Source organism: Gouania willdenowi, chromosome 21 (genome assembly GCF_900634775.1).
Source record: "Gouania willdenowi chromosome 21, fGouWil2.1, whole genome shotgun sequence".
Classification (NCBI taxonomy): Eukaryota; Metazoa; Chordata; class Actinopteri; order Blenniiformes; family Gobiesocidae; genus Gouania; species Gouania willdenowi.
Window position 1 is genome coordinate 35,759,789 of NC_041064.1, and position 21,648 is coordinate 35,781,436.

The 21,648-nt window shown below is 36.2% G+C and overlaps 1 protein-coding gene across 1 annotated transcript in view; it reads right to left on the reverse strand.

Moving 5' to 3' along the window:
- The window catches only part of LOC114455403 (contactin-associated protein-like 5), a 202,589-nt gene that overhangs the window by 24,110 nt on the left and 156,831 nt on the right, over positions 1-21,648 (reverse strand). The window contains exons 14-18 of the mRNA XM_028436622.1: positions 14,867-15,023; positions 10,797-10,924; positions 6,744-6,914; positions 5,791-6,009; positions 4,108-4,347 (exon numbers count right to left, since the gene is read on the reverse strand). Coding sequence (XP_028292423.1) covers positions 4,108-4,347; positions 5,791-6,009; positions 6,744-6,914; positions 10,797-10,924; positions 14,867-15,023 — 915 coding nt within the window. The remainder of the gene's footprint in view (positions 1-4,107; positions 4,348-5,790; positions 6,010-6,743; positions 6,915-10,796; positions 10,925-14,866; positions 15,024-21,648) is intronic.

Below are 21,648 nucleotides of genomic sequence, written 5' to 3' on the forward strand. Positions count from 1 at the left end.
ATGTCACACGGCCCCACTGCCAGTAAACATCCCATTGTTTTTTATTGGAGTGAAACATTCAGCCTGATTTTTAGTTCATTTAGCAGCTTCTTCAGGCAAAATGACAACTTGTGCTGCTTTTAGTTGCTCTAAAAATCAGGAAAAACCTATTTTGTTTACAGAAAAAAGATGAAAACAAACCGAGAATTATCTGTGACTGCAGGGGGTGACAGTTCCAACTCTGTGGTATGGTAGTAGACAATGGCCAAGTTTACATGGGAGCTTTAATTCCTCTTTAAAACAGAATAAAAGTTAATTCCTCTTTAACTTGACCTTGTAAACACTTTATTCCTAATGCTAATTTAATTCCGAATTAAACCTAAATCCAAAGTAGGTGGCTGGTTTATTATTATATTATTATAATTTGTCTTTCTTGCAAACACTTAACTTGCTTAATTCCGCTTTAAGTTAATTTCGGTCGTTCTGCGCTTGTGACAATAACGCGATGGTGACGACATAATCCAAGATGGCTGCGGCCCGGACTCCATCCTAGACTATTTAATAAGACATGGATATAATGAAAAGAGTGGATGGACAGAGGCATAAACATGCAGACTTTCACACGGACACACACGGACTTATTAAACACACACAGACCTCGGTAAATGGAACAGGCTTCACCGGACGCATCCCCGTATTGCATTCACAGGCTGTAATATCAACAGTTTATCATTTTACCAGTTGTTAGAGCTCCTATCTTCACCATGGAGATAATATTTATTGCTGGTGATTGTTTTATAGAGTTTTACCGGGCTTTTTACAGGTGATTAGTTCCAATCTCCTTCCGCTCCGCGTTCCAAACTGAAACCGCGTTATTGTCGAGCTGCTGCTTCAAAACTACAATCAAAATAAAAGTGAAAACAGTTCTAATGTGTGGTTTTCTGTGTTATAGCCGACAATAAAAGGTTTGTTGTGTTTTTCCCGAGAGACGTGATACATCACGTTCTCCCCCTATCCAATCAGAGCCTTCCCAACCCCCAAACCTAAAGCGGAATTAAATAAAGCAGAATAAACCAGTTTTCCATGTAAACCTCAATTCGGGAATGACTATTTCCATGTAAACACGAAGCAGAACACTTTAATTCCGATTGAAAAAAAAACATCATTTAACCAATGAAGCAGAGAAGAAGAGCATTCTTAAGGGACCTTAAACAGTGCGCTGACACGCTATGGTGGCTAAAGTTAGTGTGTCACAGTAAACTTTGCCTTTTATCCTCAGGGTTTGTGCATCTTCAGCTATTCAGCTTTTTAGATCATTTAGTATCTTTTTAGATCATTTAGTATCTTTTTAGATCATTTAGTATCTTTTTAGATCATTTAGTATCTTTTTAGATCATTTAGTATCTTTTTAGATCATTTAGAATCTTTTTCAGTAACAACTTGTGCAGCTTTTGGTGGCTTTAAAAAAAACAACATGAACCTGTTTTATTTACCAAAACAGGATAAAAAATAATCTGACTGCAGGGGACGGTGGTTTGTTAGTAGACAATGAAGCGGAGAAGAAGAGCTCTCTTAAGGATCCTTTACTTCCCCTTAAACAGTGCGTTGACACGCTCTGGTGACTAAAGTTAGAGAGTAAATCACCCAAAAGGATTTCTATCCTCAGAGTTTGTGTCGCAGAAGATTATTTAGAGCAGGGGTGTCACACACATTTTAGTTCAGGGGCCAAGCAGTTTTATCTCTAGTGGGTCACAGATTTTATGCAGGAAAATGAGTCATTTTAAGTAATTCTACATATACATATAATACAAAATGTGTAAGAAACTGACAATATCCAAGCATTAAGTGACAGATATCAGTCACAACAACGTCTACACTTTTTTCAAGAAATTGTGACCGATTTCTATTACATTATGTAACAATTTGAGCAAAATTGAAAGATTTTGTAAGAATTTTGAATTTTTTCAACATGGTATCAGAAAAAACCTGCAAATATTGTTGATTTTCATTTACACAATAAATCATGTCTTCTTTTTTTTTATTTCTCGGGGCCTTTAGTGTGACACGTGATTTAGAGCAAGCAAAAGCAGCGCAAGTTGTTATTATGACTGAAAAACTGCTAAATTATGTAAAAAGCTGCTAAATAATCTAAAAATCAGGCTGAATGTTTCACTTCAATAGAAAACAATGGATGTTTACAGGCAGTGTGGCCATGTGACATCATCAATCACATGATTTAAAGAAGGAGGAACATAGGCTCTAAAACTCTAAAGTAGTCCTATTTTTAAAATATATTTAAATTAATATGGTGCATAATAATGTGTTTTATTAGACATAGATCTACTAATAAAGACCTTTTAAAGGTTTTAGGCCACATTCATAAAATCAGTGGAGGATCCCTTTAATGTAAGACATCACAGACACTTGAACACAAATTAGTTTGTAATTTGTATTCAATAAATATTTAAACCAAAGAGAGCAAATAGAGCAGAAATATGTTGCACTGGAACAAAATGCTTCCTCGGTCGAGCACATTTCACTGTAATTATCTGTGTTTGGACAGCGGGCGTAAATTCAGCCCTGGGGAGATTTACTGAGGCAGAGAATAGTTCCTCTCTGGGGGTGGGGGGTGGGGTGGGGACCTTGAGAGGACGGAGATTACGGAGCATTTATCTGATTGGAGGAAGCATTCAATCTCTGCTGCTGAACATAGATTTCATTTACACAAATATCAATTATTAGGTCTTGTATTATTAGGAATTGTATTGTTACATTTTTGAATGAGGTTTTCAGCATTAATTTCTTAAAAAGAAGAAACACTTTGTCATAGATTGTCGTCTCATGTGTTTATTAGACCAGTGGTTCTCAACCTTTTCAGCCCCCGACCCCCAAAATAAAGGTTCCAGAGAGCAGGGACCCCCACTGTAGCTGAAGGTGGTTGAACACAGACATGAACATTGAAGAACAGTCATGTGGAGATAGGACCATCTATAAGGGGGAATAAAGGGGAGAGATTTTTGGGGTCCATCCATAAAGTCAGTAAAATGATGGTCCATTGTTCTATGAATCTGTGATAACCACATTTATTTATTCATCTGAATAATATCCACTGTTATCCAGGAACATTTATTATTATTAATATAGTCATGTTAAAGATGGAAATCATTGTTTTAATCACAAATAAAATGGGTTAAAAGTGACCAAAAATGGTGGAAGAGGTGGTGAAATGGGATTTTAAAAACCACAGAAATTGTTTTAAAAGTTCCAAATTAGAGTGGATAAAAACAGACAGAAAAAGTGGTAAAAAGTGTTCTAAGTAGGGCTGTACGATCACGAGTAGAATCACAATTATTGATCATGTTAGGGGAAAAAATTCAGTTTATATTACACTGCTTTGAAATAAAAAAAACATGTTTAGAGTCTACAGTGCAAAATGAAGCTTTAAATAAAAATTATATGAAAAAAAATAATAAAAAAAAAACCCAAGAATTTAAAATGTACCAAAGACTAATTAAATAAATACATTATTACAGAGCCCATGATTGAAATGTACTGTAGATTATCAGATCTATTGAATCGTCACAATCAAAATCGTAATCACTATTAAAATTCAAATAATTGTGCAGCCCTCGTTTAAAGTGTCAATATTAGAACAATTAGTAGGAACAATTCTTTTAAACTGGCAAATAATGGGCATTACAAAGTGTGAATATGATTAAATTGGCAAAAATAAGTATGAAATATGGTGTAAAGAGGTTAAAAGTGACAATAATGGGTCAACATATGTAACATTAGGTGGAAAAGTGGTGGAAAATGTTTATAGTGGAAAAAATGTGCAGAAAAGGCATTGAAATGTGATGAAGTGTCAGAAATGGGAGTAATGTAGCAAAAATGCTTTAAAAGGAGAAAAAATATGACAAGAAAAAGTGATAAAAATAGAGTAAAATATGGTGAGTTTGGTATAGTTCAGAAAAATGGTAAAAATAAACAAAAATGGACTGAACTAGCAATTAGCGACCACCTCCCAGTGTCTCCCATGGACAGAGAACATTAGTTTAGCAACAGCAGTAGCCTCACACTTTCACTATGTCAAGGTTAATCTGGTTCATCTGGTTTCCAGTGGCTCACCTTCTTTACAGGTGGGTCCTCCGTAGGCGGACTGGGAGCAGTCACAGGTGTACCCGCTGCTCTTCTCGATGCACCGCCCTCTGTTGTGACACAGGCTGCTGGAGCCGCTGCAGTAACCAGGACAACCAGAGCTCACGCCCACCGTCACCATGGCCTTCTCCTCCAGGTCGTAGGAAACACCGTTAATGATCAGGGTCCTGATGCAGCCCAGGAAGCCTCGGCCCTGAGAGGCCGTTCCTCCTGGAGCCGAAACAACACAGGAAATCAGCCTTTTTATTTATAAAATATTACATTTATTAGCATTGTTTTTTTGCCAATATTTATGTTCATTTTATTTTATTTACTTTATTTTTTCCAACATGTCTGCATTTATTGTCTTATGTCAACCGTACATAGTGCAATCTTTTCTTGATAAATATGCATATTTTTTTCTTGCAAGAAAGAAATGAAAGAATTATATTAAACTTTATTAACAAGTTCAGATGAACTACGACTGATCTCTGCGCCAAATAGCACGTACCACATTCCAGAGAATTCAGTCAAATGACTCGGTTCCACCGAGTAAATCAAATCAAATTGTGCGATGTAAAATCTTAATCTACGCTGAAATGCCTTTGAAACAATATATCACATGACTGTTCCGATAAATTTAGAAATTACCGGAAAAGGTACCAAATTTCAGTCTGATCCGTTCACAAATAATAGAGGAGTAGTGATTTTAACTAGTGAACACAACAACAACAACAACAACAACAACAACAACAACAACAACAACAACAACAACAACAACAACAACAACAACAACAACAACAACAACAACAACAAAGTGAAGGCGTTTTGAGTCCGGCCTCAAAATACCTGAATAAGAGAGAGTAGTTTATTTCCCACTGACATGTATATATATATATACTGTATATATATATATATATATATATATACAGTATATATAAAACATATTTGTGCTGTTATTGGTTAATATCGGAAATAAAAAATTAGGTATTGGACGATAACAAATATTAAAAAATAAAATAGAAAGTAAAAAAAAAAAATCACTACAAACAAATGTTAAAGTAAGAAGCAAGAAATTTGTTTGTTTTTTTATTTTTGTATTACAATCTAATTTTTTTTAATAAAATTACATAATTACTTACTTTAATCTAAAATAATAGTTTTTTTTATTTTGAAAATTAAATAAATAATAAAAAAAACAATTCTAAATTTAAAAACATAATTTGAAACTGTTTTTTTAAATTTTCATTTTATTATTACTAGATATTGTAGTGGACCCCACAAGGGGTCACGACCCCAAGGTTGAAAAACCCTGCTCTATTGAAAGTGAAATCGTGACATTTTAGTATTTCAGAATATAAATCAAAGCCCTTTGGATTATTCCGTAACTTTGAAGTTTCACAGTTTGGACAGCCCTGACGTGTATTAAGTATTACAGTAAATCTATAGAAGGTTTTACAGCTGATAACATATAAATCTGTGGAGCTAATGCTATGCTATGCTTGCTAATGCTACATACATCTGATATAGTTACGTGAACTAATGGAGTATACACAGTAGAGTAGAAGCAGTTTAATCATTTAAACGTACTATAAATAGATTTCCTGTGAATAAATGCTCTGATTGTTCAGGGTCTTTAATGAGGGGCGTACACTACTACGACCTCTGACTGACCTACAAACAGCTGAGTGTTGAGGCGTAGGCGTTGATGTCCATCAGTCGGGGCCTCCAGGAACCTGAGGGGAAGCTGATCCACCTGCAGCGACGCCTCCTTCACGCTACACTCAGCGCGCACGTAGTGCCACTGTCTGTCGTTGAGAGGGAGGTGAGACTTCACCACCAGGGTCACGGGCCCGTCTCCCACATCAAAGGAGAAGGTCACCATCAAAGGAGCTGGGAGGATTCAAACACACAGATCAATTCACATTATGTTGTTTCTTTGTTTCATCATTCCTGCTCGCTGTAACGCAATCCTAATCTGATGGTGTTGATGTCCTGACTGAGCGTATGAGGAGCGTCAGCTGACACTTCATCAATATTTCAACTCTCAGATGTTACAGGAACAACCTGAGATGCATTATGGCTTCACGTATCACATGAAAGACTCAAATCCAAAGAATCCCCCCAAAAAATGTTCAAAAAAGGTACAAATCCTTCATTTAGAGCTGCTTTGTGTTATAGAATCACTGTGAACACAAACTCTCTCATGCATTTACTCTGTGACTGTGGCAAAAACAATCTGGCATACAGAAATTATATTTATTTTATCATCTTCTCACCACAACTATGCATGTTTTTCATGCAAAAAATACATTTAATCAGTTTATTATTAGTGAAACACGATATTATCGGCTTTTAAATTTACACTGAACCAGTTTCCACAAAGATATGCTTTAAATTATAGATACAAGGGTAAGAGTGTTATAAAGTGATGTAATAATGTGATGTAATGATGTAATAAACATCCCAAAGTTCAGATATTATAAAGATGAGAGTGCACAGAGGGAGGGAGTGTGTGCTTCCCAGTGTGACAGAGCTATTTGTTTGTTGTTATTTCCTCTGACTCAGGTCTACTGTACTGATTGAACTTTTTAAACCAAAGGAGTGGTTTTAAAGGAATCACTCACAGGTGAGCTCCACTCTGATGAAGTTCCTGTGGCCCAGGTTCTCCAGGAACACTCCTGAAGGAGCGCTAGTCTTGAAGTAGAAGGCAATATCAGAAGCTAGCTCAGCGCGCAGGGAGGGGAACAAAAGAGAAGAGGATTCCTGGTAAAAAGACGCTGCGTTCCAAATGGATTCTGGAAGAAAAACAGAGAGAGAGAGAGTTGATGTCCAGGACGTTTTCTGCTTCTGTTCACATACGACAGTCGTGTTAGAGCCTGATATGTAACGCTGAACCCAAATGTAACAACTGATCAAGATACTGAGCTCAAAATGTAATAACTTGTTTAAAGAATATATATATATATAATTAAAGCAGAGGTTCCAAACCTTTTTTGGATCTTGACCCCATTTTTATTTCATAAATGTCCGACGACGAAGAATTAGTTTTAGATGATGTTTATTAAAGTGTTACAAATACAGAGTAGCCAGACATATACTGTATTTATATTTAAGAAAGTTTAAGGATAGAAAACAGTTGTTTGAAATTTAAGAATTTAATTTTTAGCAACTTTTTTTTAACCTATATTAACCATTTACTAGACATTTATGGTGATCCCATTTTATTTCCAGGTGACCCCACATGGGGTTCCAACTCCAAAGTTGAAAAACACTGAATTTTTGGAGAACTTTTAAAATATTTAAATAATGTTGATGTTTTTAGTAAAAACATTTTGCCTTTCTTCCAGTGTGGATTGAAGACACTGTCTGCTCCCACGAGGACAGTTGTCCCTGCTAGCTGCTACATGTTAGCATTGAGGTGCTAGCTGCTTTAAGTTTAGCAGTGAGGTGCTAGCTGCTACATGTTATCATTGAGGTGCTAGCTGCTACATGTTTAGCATTGAGGTGCTAGCTGCTACATGTTAGCATTGAGATGCTAGCTGCTACATGTTAGCATTGAGGTGCTAGCTGCTACATGTTTAGCATTGAGGTGCTAGCTTCTACATGTTAGCATTGAGATGCTAGCTGCTACATGTTAGCATTGAGATGCTAGCTGCTACATGTTAGCATTGAGATGCTAGCTGCTACATGTTAGCATTGAGGTGCTAGCTGCTACATGTTAGCATTGAGATGCTAGCTGCTACATGTTAGCATTGAGATGCTAGCTGCTACATGTTAGCATTGAGATGCTAGCTGCTACATGTTAGCATTGAGATGCTAGCTGCTACATGTTAGCATTGAGATGCTAGCTGCTACATGTTAGCATTGAGGTGCTAGCTCCACAAACTCTTTCTCTAACAATTTTCACACAACTGAGCTTTATTTGTCCATCCAGTGTTTTTATTTAAACAAAAATTTACGCCCATGAAGCACAGCAACGACTCCTCCTCTGGTTCTCCTGTTTCTTGTGTTGTGCTTTTTTGTAAATAAGTCCGGTACATATTCATGTAATAAAATTATTACATTATTAGGGGGAGAAGTATTTTGCCTGCCCCATAATGTAATAAATGTAAATATTCTCCCAAAGGCTTTAATAATATATATATATATATATATATATATATATATATATATATATATATATATATATATATATATATATATATAGGCTATATATACATGCACATTAAACAAGTAAACGAAACAAAATTTCTCAGCATTATACTCGACAACCAAATTAGTTGACAACCGCAAATTAAATATGTTCAAAAAAGGATTTCAAAAAGCACAACTGTACTCAAAAGAGCAAGACATGTTTTAAAATATAGCGCACGCCACATACCATATCTCACATATTGTGCAGAAGTTTGGGGAAATAACTACATAACACGATTACAACCATTAGTTTCACTTCAAAAACAAGCAATACATTACGTTCATAATACAGGATATTTGGACCACAACGAGCAACTAGAATAAATCAAAATTACTTACATTAGCAAAGATTTTAGCTTTTCAAAGAAGTAAAATAGCATTTAAAGCACAACAAAAACTTCTCCCTAAAAATATTCAGAAATTATTTACACACACGCAAACGCACACACACAATTGTGTGTGATATTACGCGCTGCATTGAAGCATAAGCCCTTTAATAAATCATTGACTCACTCTATGATGTAATACAATTACTATTACATAATACATACATCAGTCTGTACATCAGTATTAATAATAAACTAATAGGGACTCGTGAAATGAAAAAGGTTCCGTGCAAGAAAAAAGTGTGTGTTTTATTAACATTTTTTGAAAATAACAATTCGGTTTAAGTTTTCATATTAGTCTCTAACAAGCCTCAGTTATTACAGCTAAACACAAGATAAAACAAGACCAGTGATAAATGTTGTTGCTAATGATGAAAAGCTAATGAAGACAGAGACATTAAAATATGATTAGATGGTGATTGATGGTGACTCTTTTAGTTTTATTATTAGTAAGATTGTGTGTGTGATGGTGAAACGCCATCAAACAGATGTTATCACTGTGGGAAACCACTGTCGTTTGCATGAAGCTGGACCATCAGAGACGCTCTCAGTGACAAATGTGTTCAGCTCACACGCTGTCACTCTGTCACATCATGTGTTGCCCTGAGGAAGCTGTGGATCAGTCACACAGAAACCAGACTGACACGCACGCACACACAAAAATCTGTGTTCCAACTCTGCGGTTTGGTGGTAGACAATGAAGCAGAGAAGAAGAGCTCTCCTAAGGGACCTTTACTCTCCCTTAAACAGTGCGCTGACACGCTCTGGTGGCTGAAGTCAGAGAGTAACCAGTCCTTCTATCCTCAGGGTTTGTGTGTCTTCAACTGTCCTTGATTAACTTCAAAGACAGTCCAGCTATGCATCAGCACACACTGTTTAAGGGAGAGTAAAGGTCCTTTAAAAGAGCTCTTATTCTCTGCTTCATTGTCTACTACAAAAGCACAGAGTTACTGTCGCCCCCTGTGGTTATAGATTTTTTAGAATATAGATTAACAGTTTTTATCCTCTTTCTGTAAACAAAGGAGTTTTACATCAACATCTTTAACGTTTCCTGTTTTTTTAAAACAACAAAAACCAGCACAAGATGCTATTATGACTGAAAAAGTTATTAAATGATCTAAAAAGCTTCAAAATGAACTAAAAAGCAGCAAAATTATGTAAAAAGCTACTAAATGATCTAAAAATCTTCAAAATTATGTAAAAAGCTGCTAAATGACTTAAATAGCTTCTAAATGATCTATAAATCAGTTTGAATGTTTCACTCCAATAGAAAACAATGGGATGTTTACAGGCAGTGGGGCCGTGTGACATCATCAATCATGTGATTTTAAGATGGAGGAACACAGGCTCTAAAACTGTAAAGTAGTGACATTTTTAAAAGGCAATTAAACAAATATGGTGCATAATAATGTGTTTTATTGTTAGACATAGATTTACTAATAAGGACAGCAGATTTGTAAAAACAGTTAAGGATCTTTTTAAAGAACATTAGCCAGTTAAACGTCTAGTATTATATTTGATCTTTGATAGAATCAGAAAAGTTTGTATTGAAAGTGTTTGTTTGCACAGGCAGGAAAGTATATTTGGCCTTTTTGGAGGTGTGATAATGAAACAAATATAGTATAATTAATGAAGCAGTGTCATACTGAGATTACAAATAAAATGTTGTTGTTTAAAAGCCACAGCAGCACAGCTCTACATTAAAACTGTTTCCTAAAAGCAAGACAAGTTTAACCTTTCTTGTTTTTGTTCCTCTCCTACTTCCATGTTGGGAATGTGAACAGTAAAAATGGGGTTATTTGTGTTACCATCACAAATTAACTACATTCTAACAATATTCATTGCAATTTGAAAAGAATTCAAAGCAGTTTGTTATTCTGAGGCAAAAACCAAAAAAGTGTGACGTTAATTAAAAGCAACTCGTCTTTTTAATGTCGATAAAGCAATGACGGCTTGTTTTTTCCTCCCTGGGGAGTGAGAAAAGAAAAGGCAGCTGCTCCAGTTCCTCACAGGCAGAGGAAAGAATAACAATTCTATTTGAACAGGCTCAGTGTCAGACGTGCACACGGAGCACAATCAAAGCCTCTGTGCACCTACTGTCTCCATAGCAACGCAGAGGACCCACGTGGTAGACGGCCTCTGATCCCGTCCTGTTAGTGTCTCCGATCACCACGTGGCTCACAGGGAGGTGGTCTTTGTAGGACAGGACGCCTCGGTCTGTGGCCCTGGGGGGGACGCAAGATAGAAGGTTGTCACTCACGCACACACACACAGACCTCCAGGGATGGGGCCAATTATAATTGTAATTGTGTAATTGTTAAGTAAATACAATTATGGAGTAATTATATAATTATAATTTTAAAAATCTGTTGCTGTCATAATCGTAACTAAATTGTAATTGAGTTTTGATCATTAGTTTTATAATTGTAATTGCCATAAAAATTCGATAAAAATTGTCAATTCAAATCTAACGTAAAACTGTGGAACCATGTTACAGTTCTATATGTACAGTTCTACACATATGTAGTTAATAATTATTCAATTATGTTTCATATCAATCTTCCCCACATTTTACCATTTAAAAAAAATTAAAATCGAGGGGTATACTGACACTAAAAAGGCTCAGACGTCCACATCATAAATATTAAAACCTATATTTTAATTAATTTTGAAGCCTAACAAATTAACCAATAAATAGGAAATAAATTAGATGATAATTAATTGTTTTTAGTGTATTTTAATGCTAATTTAGGACCTGTTAGCATAAGAGATGCTAACAGAAAGCTAACACAAGAGGAAGGTTAACTTCTATTAGGTTATTTATTTCATACTCAGTACCGTAACTGTGAGTAATTGTAATCACACTTTGGTAATTGAGAACGTAATTAGGGCCCGAGCACATGGTGCGTAGGACCCAATTGTTTTCTTATACAGGAAATTATCACATATGAGGGGCTAAACACGTTCAAAAACTCATGAAAATGTGTACGCATATTAGGACTGAAGAAAAAATTGATATAATGGCAAATTTGACATATGAATGGCAAAATGACTCAATGACGTGACATCATCACTGTAGAAAGTGATGATGTCAGAATTCTGCGGTGTACTGAAGAACTATTACTTCAGTACACTGAGGATTTCCCTGACCTGGGTAAATACTAGTACAGTACCACAACAGGGTTCTCATCAGGAACTTTTCACAGCATCGTGGGATCACGTGGCGCGTGAGCGTAGGTAGCTATAGTTATTGAGAGTTTGCCAAAAATAAAAGAGTTATGGTTTAACCCAACCGTCATTCATAGTCATAGCGCCACCTATTGGTAAAAGGAAATCATAGACATTATATTTGCACAGAACATTGCAGGAAAGTTTGTGATATAATCCTTGAAAATGATCAGCTACGTTTCAACACTTTAACAATAACTTTAACTAGAGCCAAACAGGTTTGAGAACGTCTGTGTAGAATGTTTTTTTTAAATTGTAAAATTGTAAAAATGTAATTGTAAAATTTTACAATTAAAAATGTTTTTGAATGACTATGAAGCCAAGAATTCAAAGACGACGCCGCAGCGGAAAAGTTTCTGTAAGTGTTTTTACTTCATTCTTACAGTGATTTCTTGTGTTTCTTTGACCAACAAAGAAGATACTAGTTATGTTTCCGATTCACTTTTTTGCAAAATAAAAGCGATATTTCTAAATGTCGATAAAGTTTAATGTGTGTTTGAAGATGTTTCCATTGAAGGTTGTTTTGGGGGAGGAGCCTGGTAACTCGTGAGACTTCTCTGAAGGAAGATGGATGCTCCAAACCTCCTTAGAACATTCTGTATTCCTTTGTTGTTTCACGTCTAATGTGGCACTAATCATTATTAAGTCTAATAATAACTAATCATTATTAAGTCTAATAATCACTAATAATTATTAAGTCTAATAATCACTAATCATTATTAAGTCTAATAATCAATAATCATTATTAAGTCTAATAATCAATAATCATTATTAAGTCTAATAATCACTAATCATTATTAAGTCTAATAATCACTAATCATTATTAAGTCTAATAATCACTAATCATTATTAAGTCTAATAATCAATAATCATTATTAAGTCTAATAATCACTAATCATTATTAAGTCTAATAATCACTAATCATTATTAAGTCTAATAATCAATAATCATTATTAAGTCTAATAATCAATAATCATTATTAAGTCTAATAATAAGAAATGTCTGAGTCTCCTCTTCTGTCCACATGTACCGCATCATGTTTCCTCAGAGAGAAGTGGTCATGTGACCAGGTACGTCACGTCCTGTGATGTATGTATTTGGTAAAAAAGTGTTTCCATTGTGTATCATTCTTTTGAAATGCGAAAAAATGCCAATGCCTAACTAATCTTTTACTACGGTCTACTGCCGCTGGTCATTCATAAACCTCATTGTATATACTGTAAGTCACACCTTCGTCGTATAAACCCTTATGCAAATATAAAATCACCCAATAAACAGGCTTTGACTTCCTGTAACAGAGACTGTCAATCAAAGTGAATGTGGAACTGTGCACGTAAACAAGGCCACGTGTCACAACAACAAACAGGTAAATATGATTTTGGCTCTAACCTAAAACATGTCCATCACTAAGGACTCTATTCTCCCATGTGCGTAAGTCCAAAAAGCCGCACAGTGGTGCTGTTTCTGGCTGTGTGCTATTCTCCTCCTGTACTTAAGTCAGTCACTGCACGCCTTCATCCCAGTTACGCACTGTGGGTGGAGCAGCCCTGAAATGTGGGCGTTTCCATTCAAATCTGGCTTTACGCGCATTCTCCGGTGTGCGTAAGTCCTTTTCCTCTTACGTTATTCTAACCCTGGAAAAAGTGCAGTGCCCCCATAAGGTGAAACATTATATTGCACTAGAAATATGGACTTAGTTACATTTTAAGCAACACGGACTCGTGCGTCACGCAGCAGCAGCCGTGATCACTCAGCTGCTGCTGTGTGATTAATTAAAACTGTGACAGGTGCAGACTTCTGTCCACGTTGGTCACAGTGATTCAATTATTTTATTGTCCAATGTAAAGTCACAGTTTGATCCACTACAGAGTGAAACAAGTTGTCATATGAAGATGAGGATGGAACACAAACACAATGACATTTACAAGCGATGGGAAAACTCCAGGTTCCGTGATTTCTAAACAGCCTAACAAAATGACATCACCGCCTCCTTTTCTTCAGCCCGCCTTCATTCACACATATGCGCTTTTTGGCTCCTTACGCGTAATGGGCGTGTCAGCAGCCTGGACCAGAGATTAAGCGTAGGAGAGAAGTCCGTAACTACAGAGCCCTAAAAGAATAACAATGACCTATATCAATGCAACTCGATGGGACCTTGTTATGGTCCGCAATGCACGTGCAGAAAAGTCGAGGCGTGGCTTCTGGTAGAGGAGGAAGTGAGGCTGTTTAGGGCGGAGCATCGAGACATTCGCTTTTGAATTTTTGTGTGTTTTAGTCTATCTTTTTGATGTTTGTTGCCATCTTGTATGTTTTTGTTGTTGTTTTCATTTTATTGTCATTTGTCAAATGATCTTCTTGAATTACATTTTTTGGGAGAATCGTTTTTGGGGCCAAATAGAATCCCAGGTCTGCTTTAAGGTTTTCTCCGTTATATGACGTCTCTTTTGGATGTGTTTGGCTGTTTCTGCTGAAAGCCACAAAATAAACTCCAGCCATTGTTTTTCAGTCAGTGGAACAATGAGTTTGAAAGTCACTCTGACATCAATTTTTGGATGAAATACAGCTACAGTTTAAAAATGTTAGTTATCGTCGCAGCCAGCTTTTAACAAAATTTGAAAATGAATGAAAACATGAGAAAGCATCGACAGAGGCAAGTCAAAACTTTCTCTTTAACAGGAAGTACAGACAGTGACAGTCTGAGTCTGAGAGACGTTCAAATCTACAAGAAAAGTCTAAAAAGCTGCCGTTTAGGTTGGAAAAAATTGACCAAACATTTGCATTTTTGACAGTTTTCAAACATTTGCAAGAAAATCCTGTTTACGTGTCCATCTTTGGCTCTAAACTGACACTAATCCCATTTCAGTTGTTATCAGCTTCATCTTGTGTTCAGTAGTGTGTGTGTGTGTGTGTGTGTGTGTGTTTGTGTATGTGTTGTATACCACGTGGTGGCGTCAGCGTCACAGTTGCAGAAGTGATTCATGTCGACACAGTTTTCCTCCAGGCTGCAGGAGCACTGCTGGACCCCCGGTAGAAAGCCCCCCCAGTAGGTCCTCCTCTCTCCTCTGTGGTCCAACCACCATGACAGGGGACGTCCGTCTGCACACACACACACGCACACACACACACACACACACACACACACACACACACAATCAATGTAGAACTCAGACAGAAACTTTAATCAGCATCAAACAACAGTGACCTCTAAAGTTGGCACAGAGAACAAGTGATCTGATTGGACGATAGATCCTGTGTTTTTAATCATAATTCATGCAAAGTGACACAAACATTAAAAGAGCGGGGACCCCCACTGTAGCTGAAGGTGGTTGAACACAGACATGAACATTGAAGAACAGTCATGTGGAGACAGGACCATCTATAAGGGGGAATAAAGGAGAGATTTTTGGGGTCCATCCATAAAGTCAGTAAAATAATGGTCCATTGTTCTATGAATCTGTGATAACCACATTTATTTATTCATCTGAATAATATCCACTGTTATACAGGAAAGTTTATTATTATTATAGTCATCTTAAAGATGGAAATCCTGGTTTTAATCAGAAATAAAATGGTTCAAAATGACCAAAAATGGTGGAAAAGGTGGTGAAAAGGGATTTTAAAAACCACAGAAATTGATTAAAAAGTTGCAAAATAAAGTGAGCAAAAATGGACAAAAAAGTGGTAAAAAGGGTTCAAAGTGTCAATATTGGAACAATTAGTTTAAACTGGCAAATTATGGACATTACAAATTGTGAACGCGGTTAAATGAGCAAAAATAAGCATGAAATATGGTGAAAAGAAGTTAAAAGTGACAATAATGGGTTAACATATGTGACATTAGGTGGAAAAGTGGTGGAAAGGGTTTATAAGTGCTGAAAAAGTGGAAAAAAATGTGCAGAAAAGATCTTGAAATGTGATGTAGAAGTGTCAGAAATGGGAGTAGTGTAGCAAAAATGCATTAAAAGGAGCAAAAATATGGCAAGAAAAAGTGACAAAATAGGTTAAAATATGGAAGGCTTGGTGTAGTTGCAGAAAAATTGTAAAAATAAGCAAAATTTGTCTCAAATATTGAAAAAATATTCCTTTTTTCTTGAACTGATTTCTGTCATTTGCTGCTTGGATATTGTCAGTGCCTTATATACTTTTTATCAATCATTTATTGGTGGGATTTCAAACTATAGATTACACAATAATGTTGAAGCTCACTTTAGCTCAAACTGCCTAAACTAAAACAAGTTGTCCACCATTATCATCTACTGTCACCTTCAGACCATCATGGTTGTGATTTCTGCTCCAACTGCAGTGTTGGAAGCACGAGATGAGACCTAACGCTGTGACACTAACTCTCATCTCTACATTTTCCATCACAAAAGTGATGAAAACGGTTCATTCCAGCGATGGTGTGTTTAATAAAACACATTTCATCAGATTTCCAGTTCAAAGCTAAATCTGTCCAACGTACAGATAAGAACAGATCAGCCTGTGTTTACTGTGTTTTTGCAGAGTCACTGTGAGACAAAGCCGTGGATAATAATGAGTCATTTGGACACAGAGACGACGCTGAGCTGATCAGACACACAGTGAATAATTAAAACCCAGATTCTACATTTACTGTGTGGAAACACTGAGAACAGTTTGTTTCTAGACCTGATGTTACAGGCTCTGTGTTTTTGTTCTATCCATCACTGTTTGCTTTGCTCTTTGATGGGGTGACTTTTTTAATGAAATAGACTTTGATGTTGGACATTACTCCTCCCTCTGTGCGTTAAGCTCCTCCACAGACCTCAGCCTCCCCTTCAGCAGCATGCCCTTCACAATAAAACCATTAATCATTCACGAGGGGGACATTGCTAAAGACGGCCACACTTGCAGTAAAAAAAAAAACTCAGTTCAGAGCTTTACTTTCTAAAACCAGACACAGAATCACTAACATCTGATACAGGGACAATGAGTAGTGGTCAGTAGGGATGTAAGGATGTATCCTAAATCAGCTACAAATCTATGCAAATAATAGAAGATTGAAATGGATACAGCTCAATATGTGCTTCAATACTACAGAAAAGAGTCATCAGAACAATTCATATAGTTGGTTTGATACAAACTCCTTATTCCTACATTCTGACCTTGTGGACTTAAACTTTAGACTAGGGATGTAACGATTCACTCAACTCACGATACGATTCGATTCACGATACTGGGTTCACGATACGATTCTCTCACGATTTTTTCATTTACAAAATGGGACTGTAGACAAATTTTTTTTTGGGAAAAAAACTAGAAAATATTGTATTATTTTCCTTTTATTTTTCATTGTCAAAAGAATTCCTTGATAAACTATTCAAAACAATGCAATTTAACTAAAAATAAATCTTGAATGAAATAAATAAAGGAATAATACAAATGAAAATGTAGCCTATTAATTTAAATTCTGGTTCTATAATAAACAATGCAAAACTGCATAATAGTTCTTTTTCTTTTAAAAGTGCAACTGAAAATGTATTTTGTGACTTAACAATTGGACTTGGACGGAAAAAAACCGTCATTGCACTGATTTACGTCATATTTGTTTGGACCAGCACAGGGCGCTGGTAACACAGTGGTTGGTTGGCATGCAGATATCTTGCAGTGAAGAAGAGAAGCTATGCTAGCAGACAGAGCTAATAGAAAAACGTGACTTTTACAGATATTCAAGTAATATTACAGATATTCTTTTGGTGCTAAAGGGGAAATGAATCATTTACTAACATATTTAAGAGTAGAAGGCGGCCAGAAAGAAAGTATTAGCAGACTCCGCCCGCCGCCAACACTTCCGGATAGCGCCCTCTGCTGGTTAAAAAAAGTACTGCGATTCAATTGTCAGAAAATCGCTATCAACCGTGATACCTATGAATCGATTTTTAACTGCCTTACGATTAATCGTTACATCCCTACTTTAGACTGCAAAACACACGAAACAAGAAATCACACAAAAACACAGGAAAAAACACAAAAAAAGCATTAAAATTTGATGGAGAAGTGGGAGAAATGGGAGTAATGTAGCAAAAATGTATTAAAATGAGCAAAAATACGACAAGAAAAAGCGATGAAAAGAGGTTAAAATATGGCAAGTTTGGTGTAGTTGCAGAAAAAGTGTAAAAATAAGCAAAAATTGTGGAAAAGGTAGTGAAATGGGATTTTAAAAACCACAGAAATTGGTTTAAAGTTGCAATTTAGAGCGAGTGGCCAAAACAGACAAAAAAAGTGGTAAAAAAGGTTCAAAGTATCAATATTGTCTTTAAAATGGCAGAAATGTTTTGTTTTTTTATTTTGGGTGTGTGTGTGTGTGTGGGGGGGGGGGGGGGGTATTGTAATTTAAAAAGTAGGAACAACAAGGGTTTATAAGTGCTGAAAATGTCTAGAAAGTGGAAAAAATGTGTAGAAAAGACATTGAAATGTGATGGAGAAGTGTCAGAAAAAAGAAATGGGAGTAATGTAGCAAAAATGCACTAAAAGGAGCAAAAATATGGCAAGAAAAAGTGATAAAAATAAGTTAGAATATTGCAAGATCAGATCAAACAAACATCTGAGGTGGGGCTGAGATGTTTGGACGTGTGGAAAAGAAAATGTGGAAACTTGTGATGAGCGACACAAACAAAGACAATCAGGTGATTTTTGACCAGATTTTCTTCTCGTCTAAGGACAGAAAACCCCAGATTAGATGATCTTCACAGATGATCTCGTGGTCTGAGGTGAGTTCAGTGTGAATTTTCTCATAACTTTCTCTGAAAAGGGGCGGGGCCAACAATAGTAAAAAATAAACTTGATCAATGTTTACGACCTCAACTGCTCGTGTGTGTGAGGATAGACAACGATTCCCGACTCACGACTACATGATTTGTGACCCGGAGCGAAATGTAGCCAATCAGGAAGCAGCTGACGAGAAACACGTAATGCTGCGTTCAAGGAAACTCGGAACTCTGTATTTCCCAGTTGGAAATTCCGATCTCAGAGTTCAACAGCAACACGTGGAAATATGTCCAGCATGGCTGACCACTAGAATATATCAGATAAAATTATAACAGGACTTCACAGAGTAGGACACGTGTCAAACTCAAGGCCTGGGGGCCAAATCCGGCCCTTTAGAGCATCCAATTTGGCCCTAAAGAGAAATTGAAATGATAGAAAAAACATGAATGATTGTGTATATGACCAAATAATTCAATTGTAGATAGTTTATCTGAATGTCTTCAAAAATACTGCAATTTTCTTGCATTTTTTTTAAGGGTTAGGGTAATAGTTTTCCAAAATTAAATAAAGATTAGTCACAAATAATGAAATGTAAGAGAGAAGATCCTGCAGGGACTGATATGCCACTTATATTTGGATATTGTTGGTGCCACTTTAAATATAATTTATATGTAGAAGTTCAAACTAGGGCACATTAATGTTGAAGTTGCTCTTTTTCTCAATCTGTGGCCCACTTGTAATGAAACTGCTCCGTATTTGGCTCCCTGCGTGAAAATGAGTTTGACACCCCTGTTCTGACTTCAGGTGGCGTTCATAGTCACTTTTCTAAGTAGGAAGTCGGAAAATCCTGAGCTTAGAATTGCTTAGAAAGCAGGATTAGATCACGTTGTTAGATTTTATTAGATTACGTGAGATTTCTGTGTTGGAGGCAGATTGACGTGTGTGTGTGTGTGTGTGCATTTGTGTGTGTGTGTGTGCATTTGTGTGTGTGTGTGTGTGTGTGTGTGTGTGTGTGTGTGTGTGTGTGTGTGTGTGTGTGTGTGTGTGTGTGTGTGTGTGTGTGCGTGTGTGAACCATCAGCACTTTCTAAAGTTCTGTTCCCCGTTCATCAAAAAGCATCTGCTTGGCGCTGGTGATTTGATGACTAGACACAAATAAACCTCTCCTGTCTGTTCATAAGTAGCTTCGCTATAATCACCATGTATGGATCAATTTTATTGATCAATAAAACAATTGCTGATGCTTTATGAAGCTTTTCAGAGTTGATTTTAAATGAATATGACGACTTCTCAGAGTTGTCAGTGGATCAGCACATTTATAATAATAAGTGTCAGTGTTTGAGGGACAGACAGAAGAACAACATGGAACACTGACTGTGGCAGATTGTTATTTAACCAGTGGCTCACAAACTTTTCAGCCCCCGACCCCCAAAATAAAGGTCCCATAGAGCAGGGACCCCCACTGTAGATGAAGGTGGTTGAACACAGACATGAACATTGAAGAACAGTCATGTGGAGACAGGACCATCTATAAGGGGGAATAAAGGGGAGAGATTTTTGGGGTCCATCCATAAAGTCAGTAAAATGATGGTCTATTGTTCTATGAATCTGTGATAACCACATTTCTTTATTCATCTGAATAATATCCACTGTTATCCAGGAACATTTTTTATTATTATTATTATTATAGTCATCTTAAAGATGGAAATCCTGGTTTTAATCAGAAATAAAATGGGTTCAAAGTGACCAAAAATGGTGGAAAAGGTGGTGAAAAGGGATTTTAAAAACCACAGAAATTGATTAAAAAGTTGCAAAATAAAGTGAGCAAAAACGGACAAAAAAGTGGTAAAAAGGGTTCAAAGTGTCAATATTGGAACAATTAGTTTAAACTGGCAAATAATGGACATTACAAATTGTGAACGCGGTTCAATGAGCAAAAATAAGCATGAAAAATGGATTTTTGGGGTTCATCCATAAAGTCAGTAAAATGATGGTCCATTGTTCTATGAATCTGTGAAAACCACATTTATTTATTCATCTGAATAATATCCAGGATGTCCCGATACAACTTTTTCACTTCCGATATGATACCAATATAGCAGCCTTCGTATCGGCCGATACCGATATTGATCCAATACGATATCAGCACGAATCATACATATTTTTATGACTTATTTTGGAGCGTGAGAAAAAGCTTAATCAAATGATGTTACTCAACAGAAAACAATAGTCAGCAACAGTAGTTACTGTGTTGGAGTGTGAACCACAGTCACCTATAGATAGAAGTTTTATCGGTGATTTTAGATGCAGTCCAATAAAATCTGTTTTCTGGCTGATATCGGACCGACATCCGATATAAATATCGGATCGGGACACCTTTAATATCCACTGTTATCCAGGAAGTTTACTATTATTATAGTCATCTTAAAGATGGAAATCCTTGTTTTAATCAGAAATAAAATGGGTTCAAAGTGACCAAAAACTGGTGGAAAAGGTGATGAAATGGGATTTAAAGAAAATATTGAAATTGGTTTGAAAGTTGGAAATTAGAGAACGGACAGAAAAAGTGGTAAAAAAGAGTTCAAAGTGTCAATATTGGCTTAAAAGTGGCAGAAATTGCATCAACAATTAGTTTAAACTGTGAAAAAAGGTTAAAAATGACAATAATGAGTCAACATTAGGTGGAAAAGTGTTTATAAGTGTTGAAAATATCTTGAAAGTGGAAAAAATGTGCAGAAAGTCATTGAAATGTGATGTCGTAGAGTCAGAAATGTGAGAAATGTAGCAAAAATGCATTAAAGGGAGGAAAAATATGACAAGAACAAATGATGAAAACAGGTTAAAATATGGCATGTTTGGTGTAGTTGCAGAAAAAAAAAAAAAAAATCAAAAATGGGCTCAAACTGTTCCAAAAATATTCTTCGTTTCGTGAAGGCATCTGAGGACCCCCTCCCAGTGTCTCACAACCCCAAATGGGGTCCAGAACCTCTGATCTA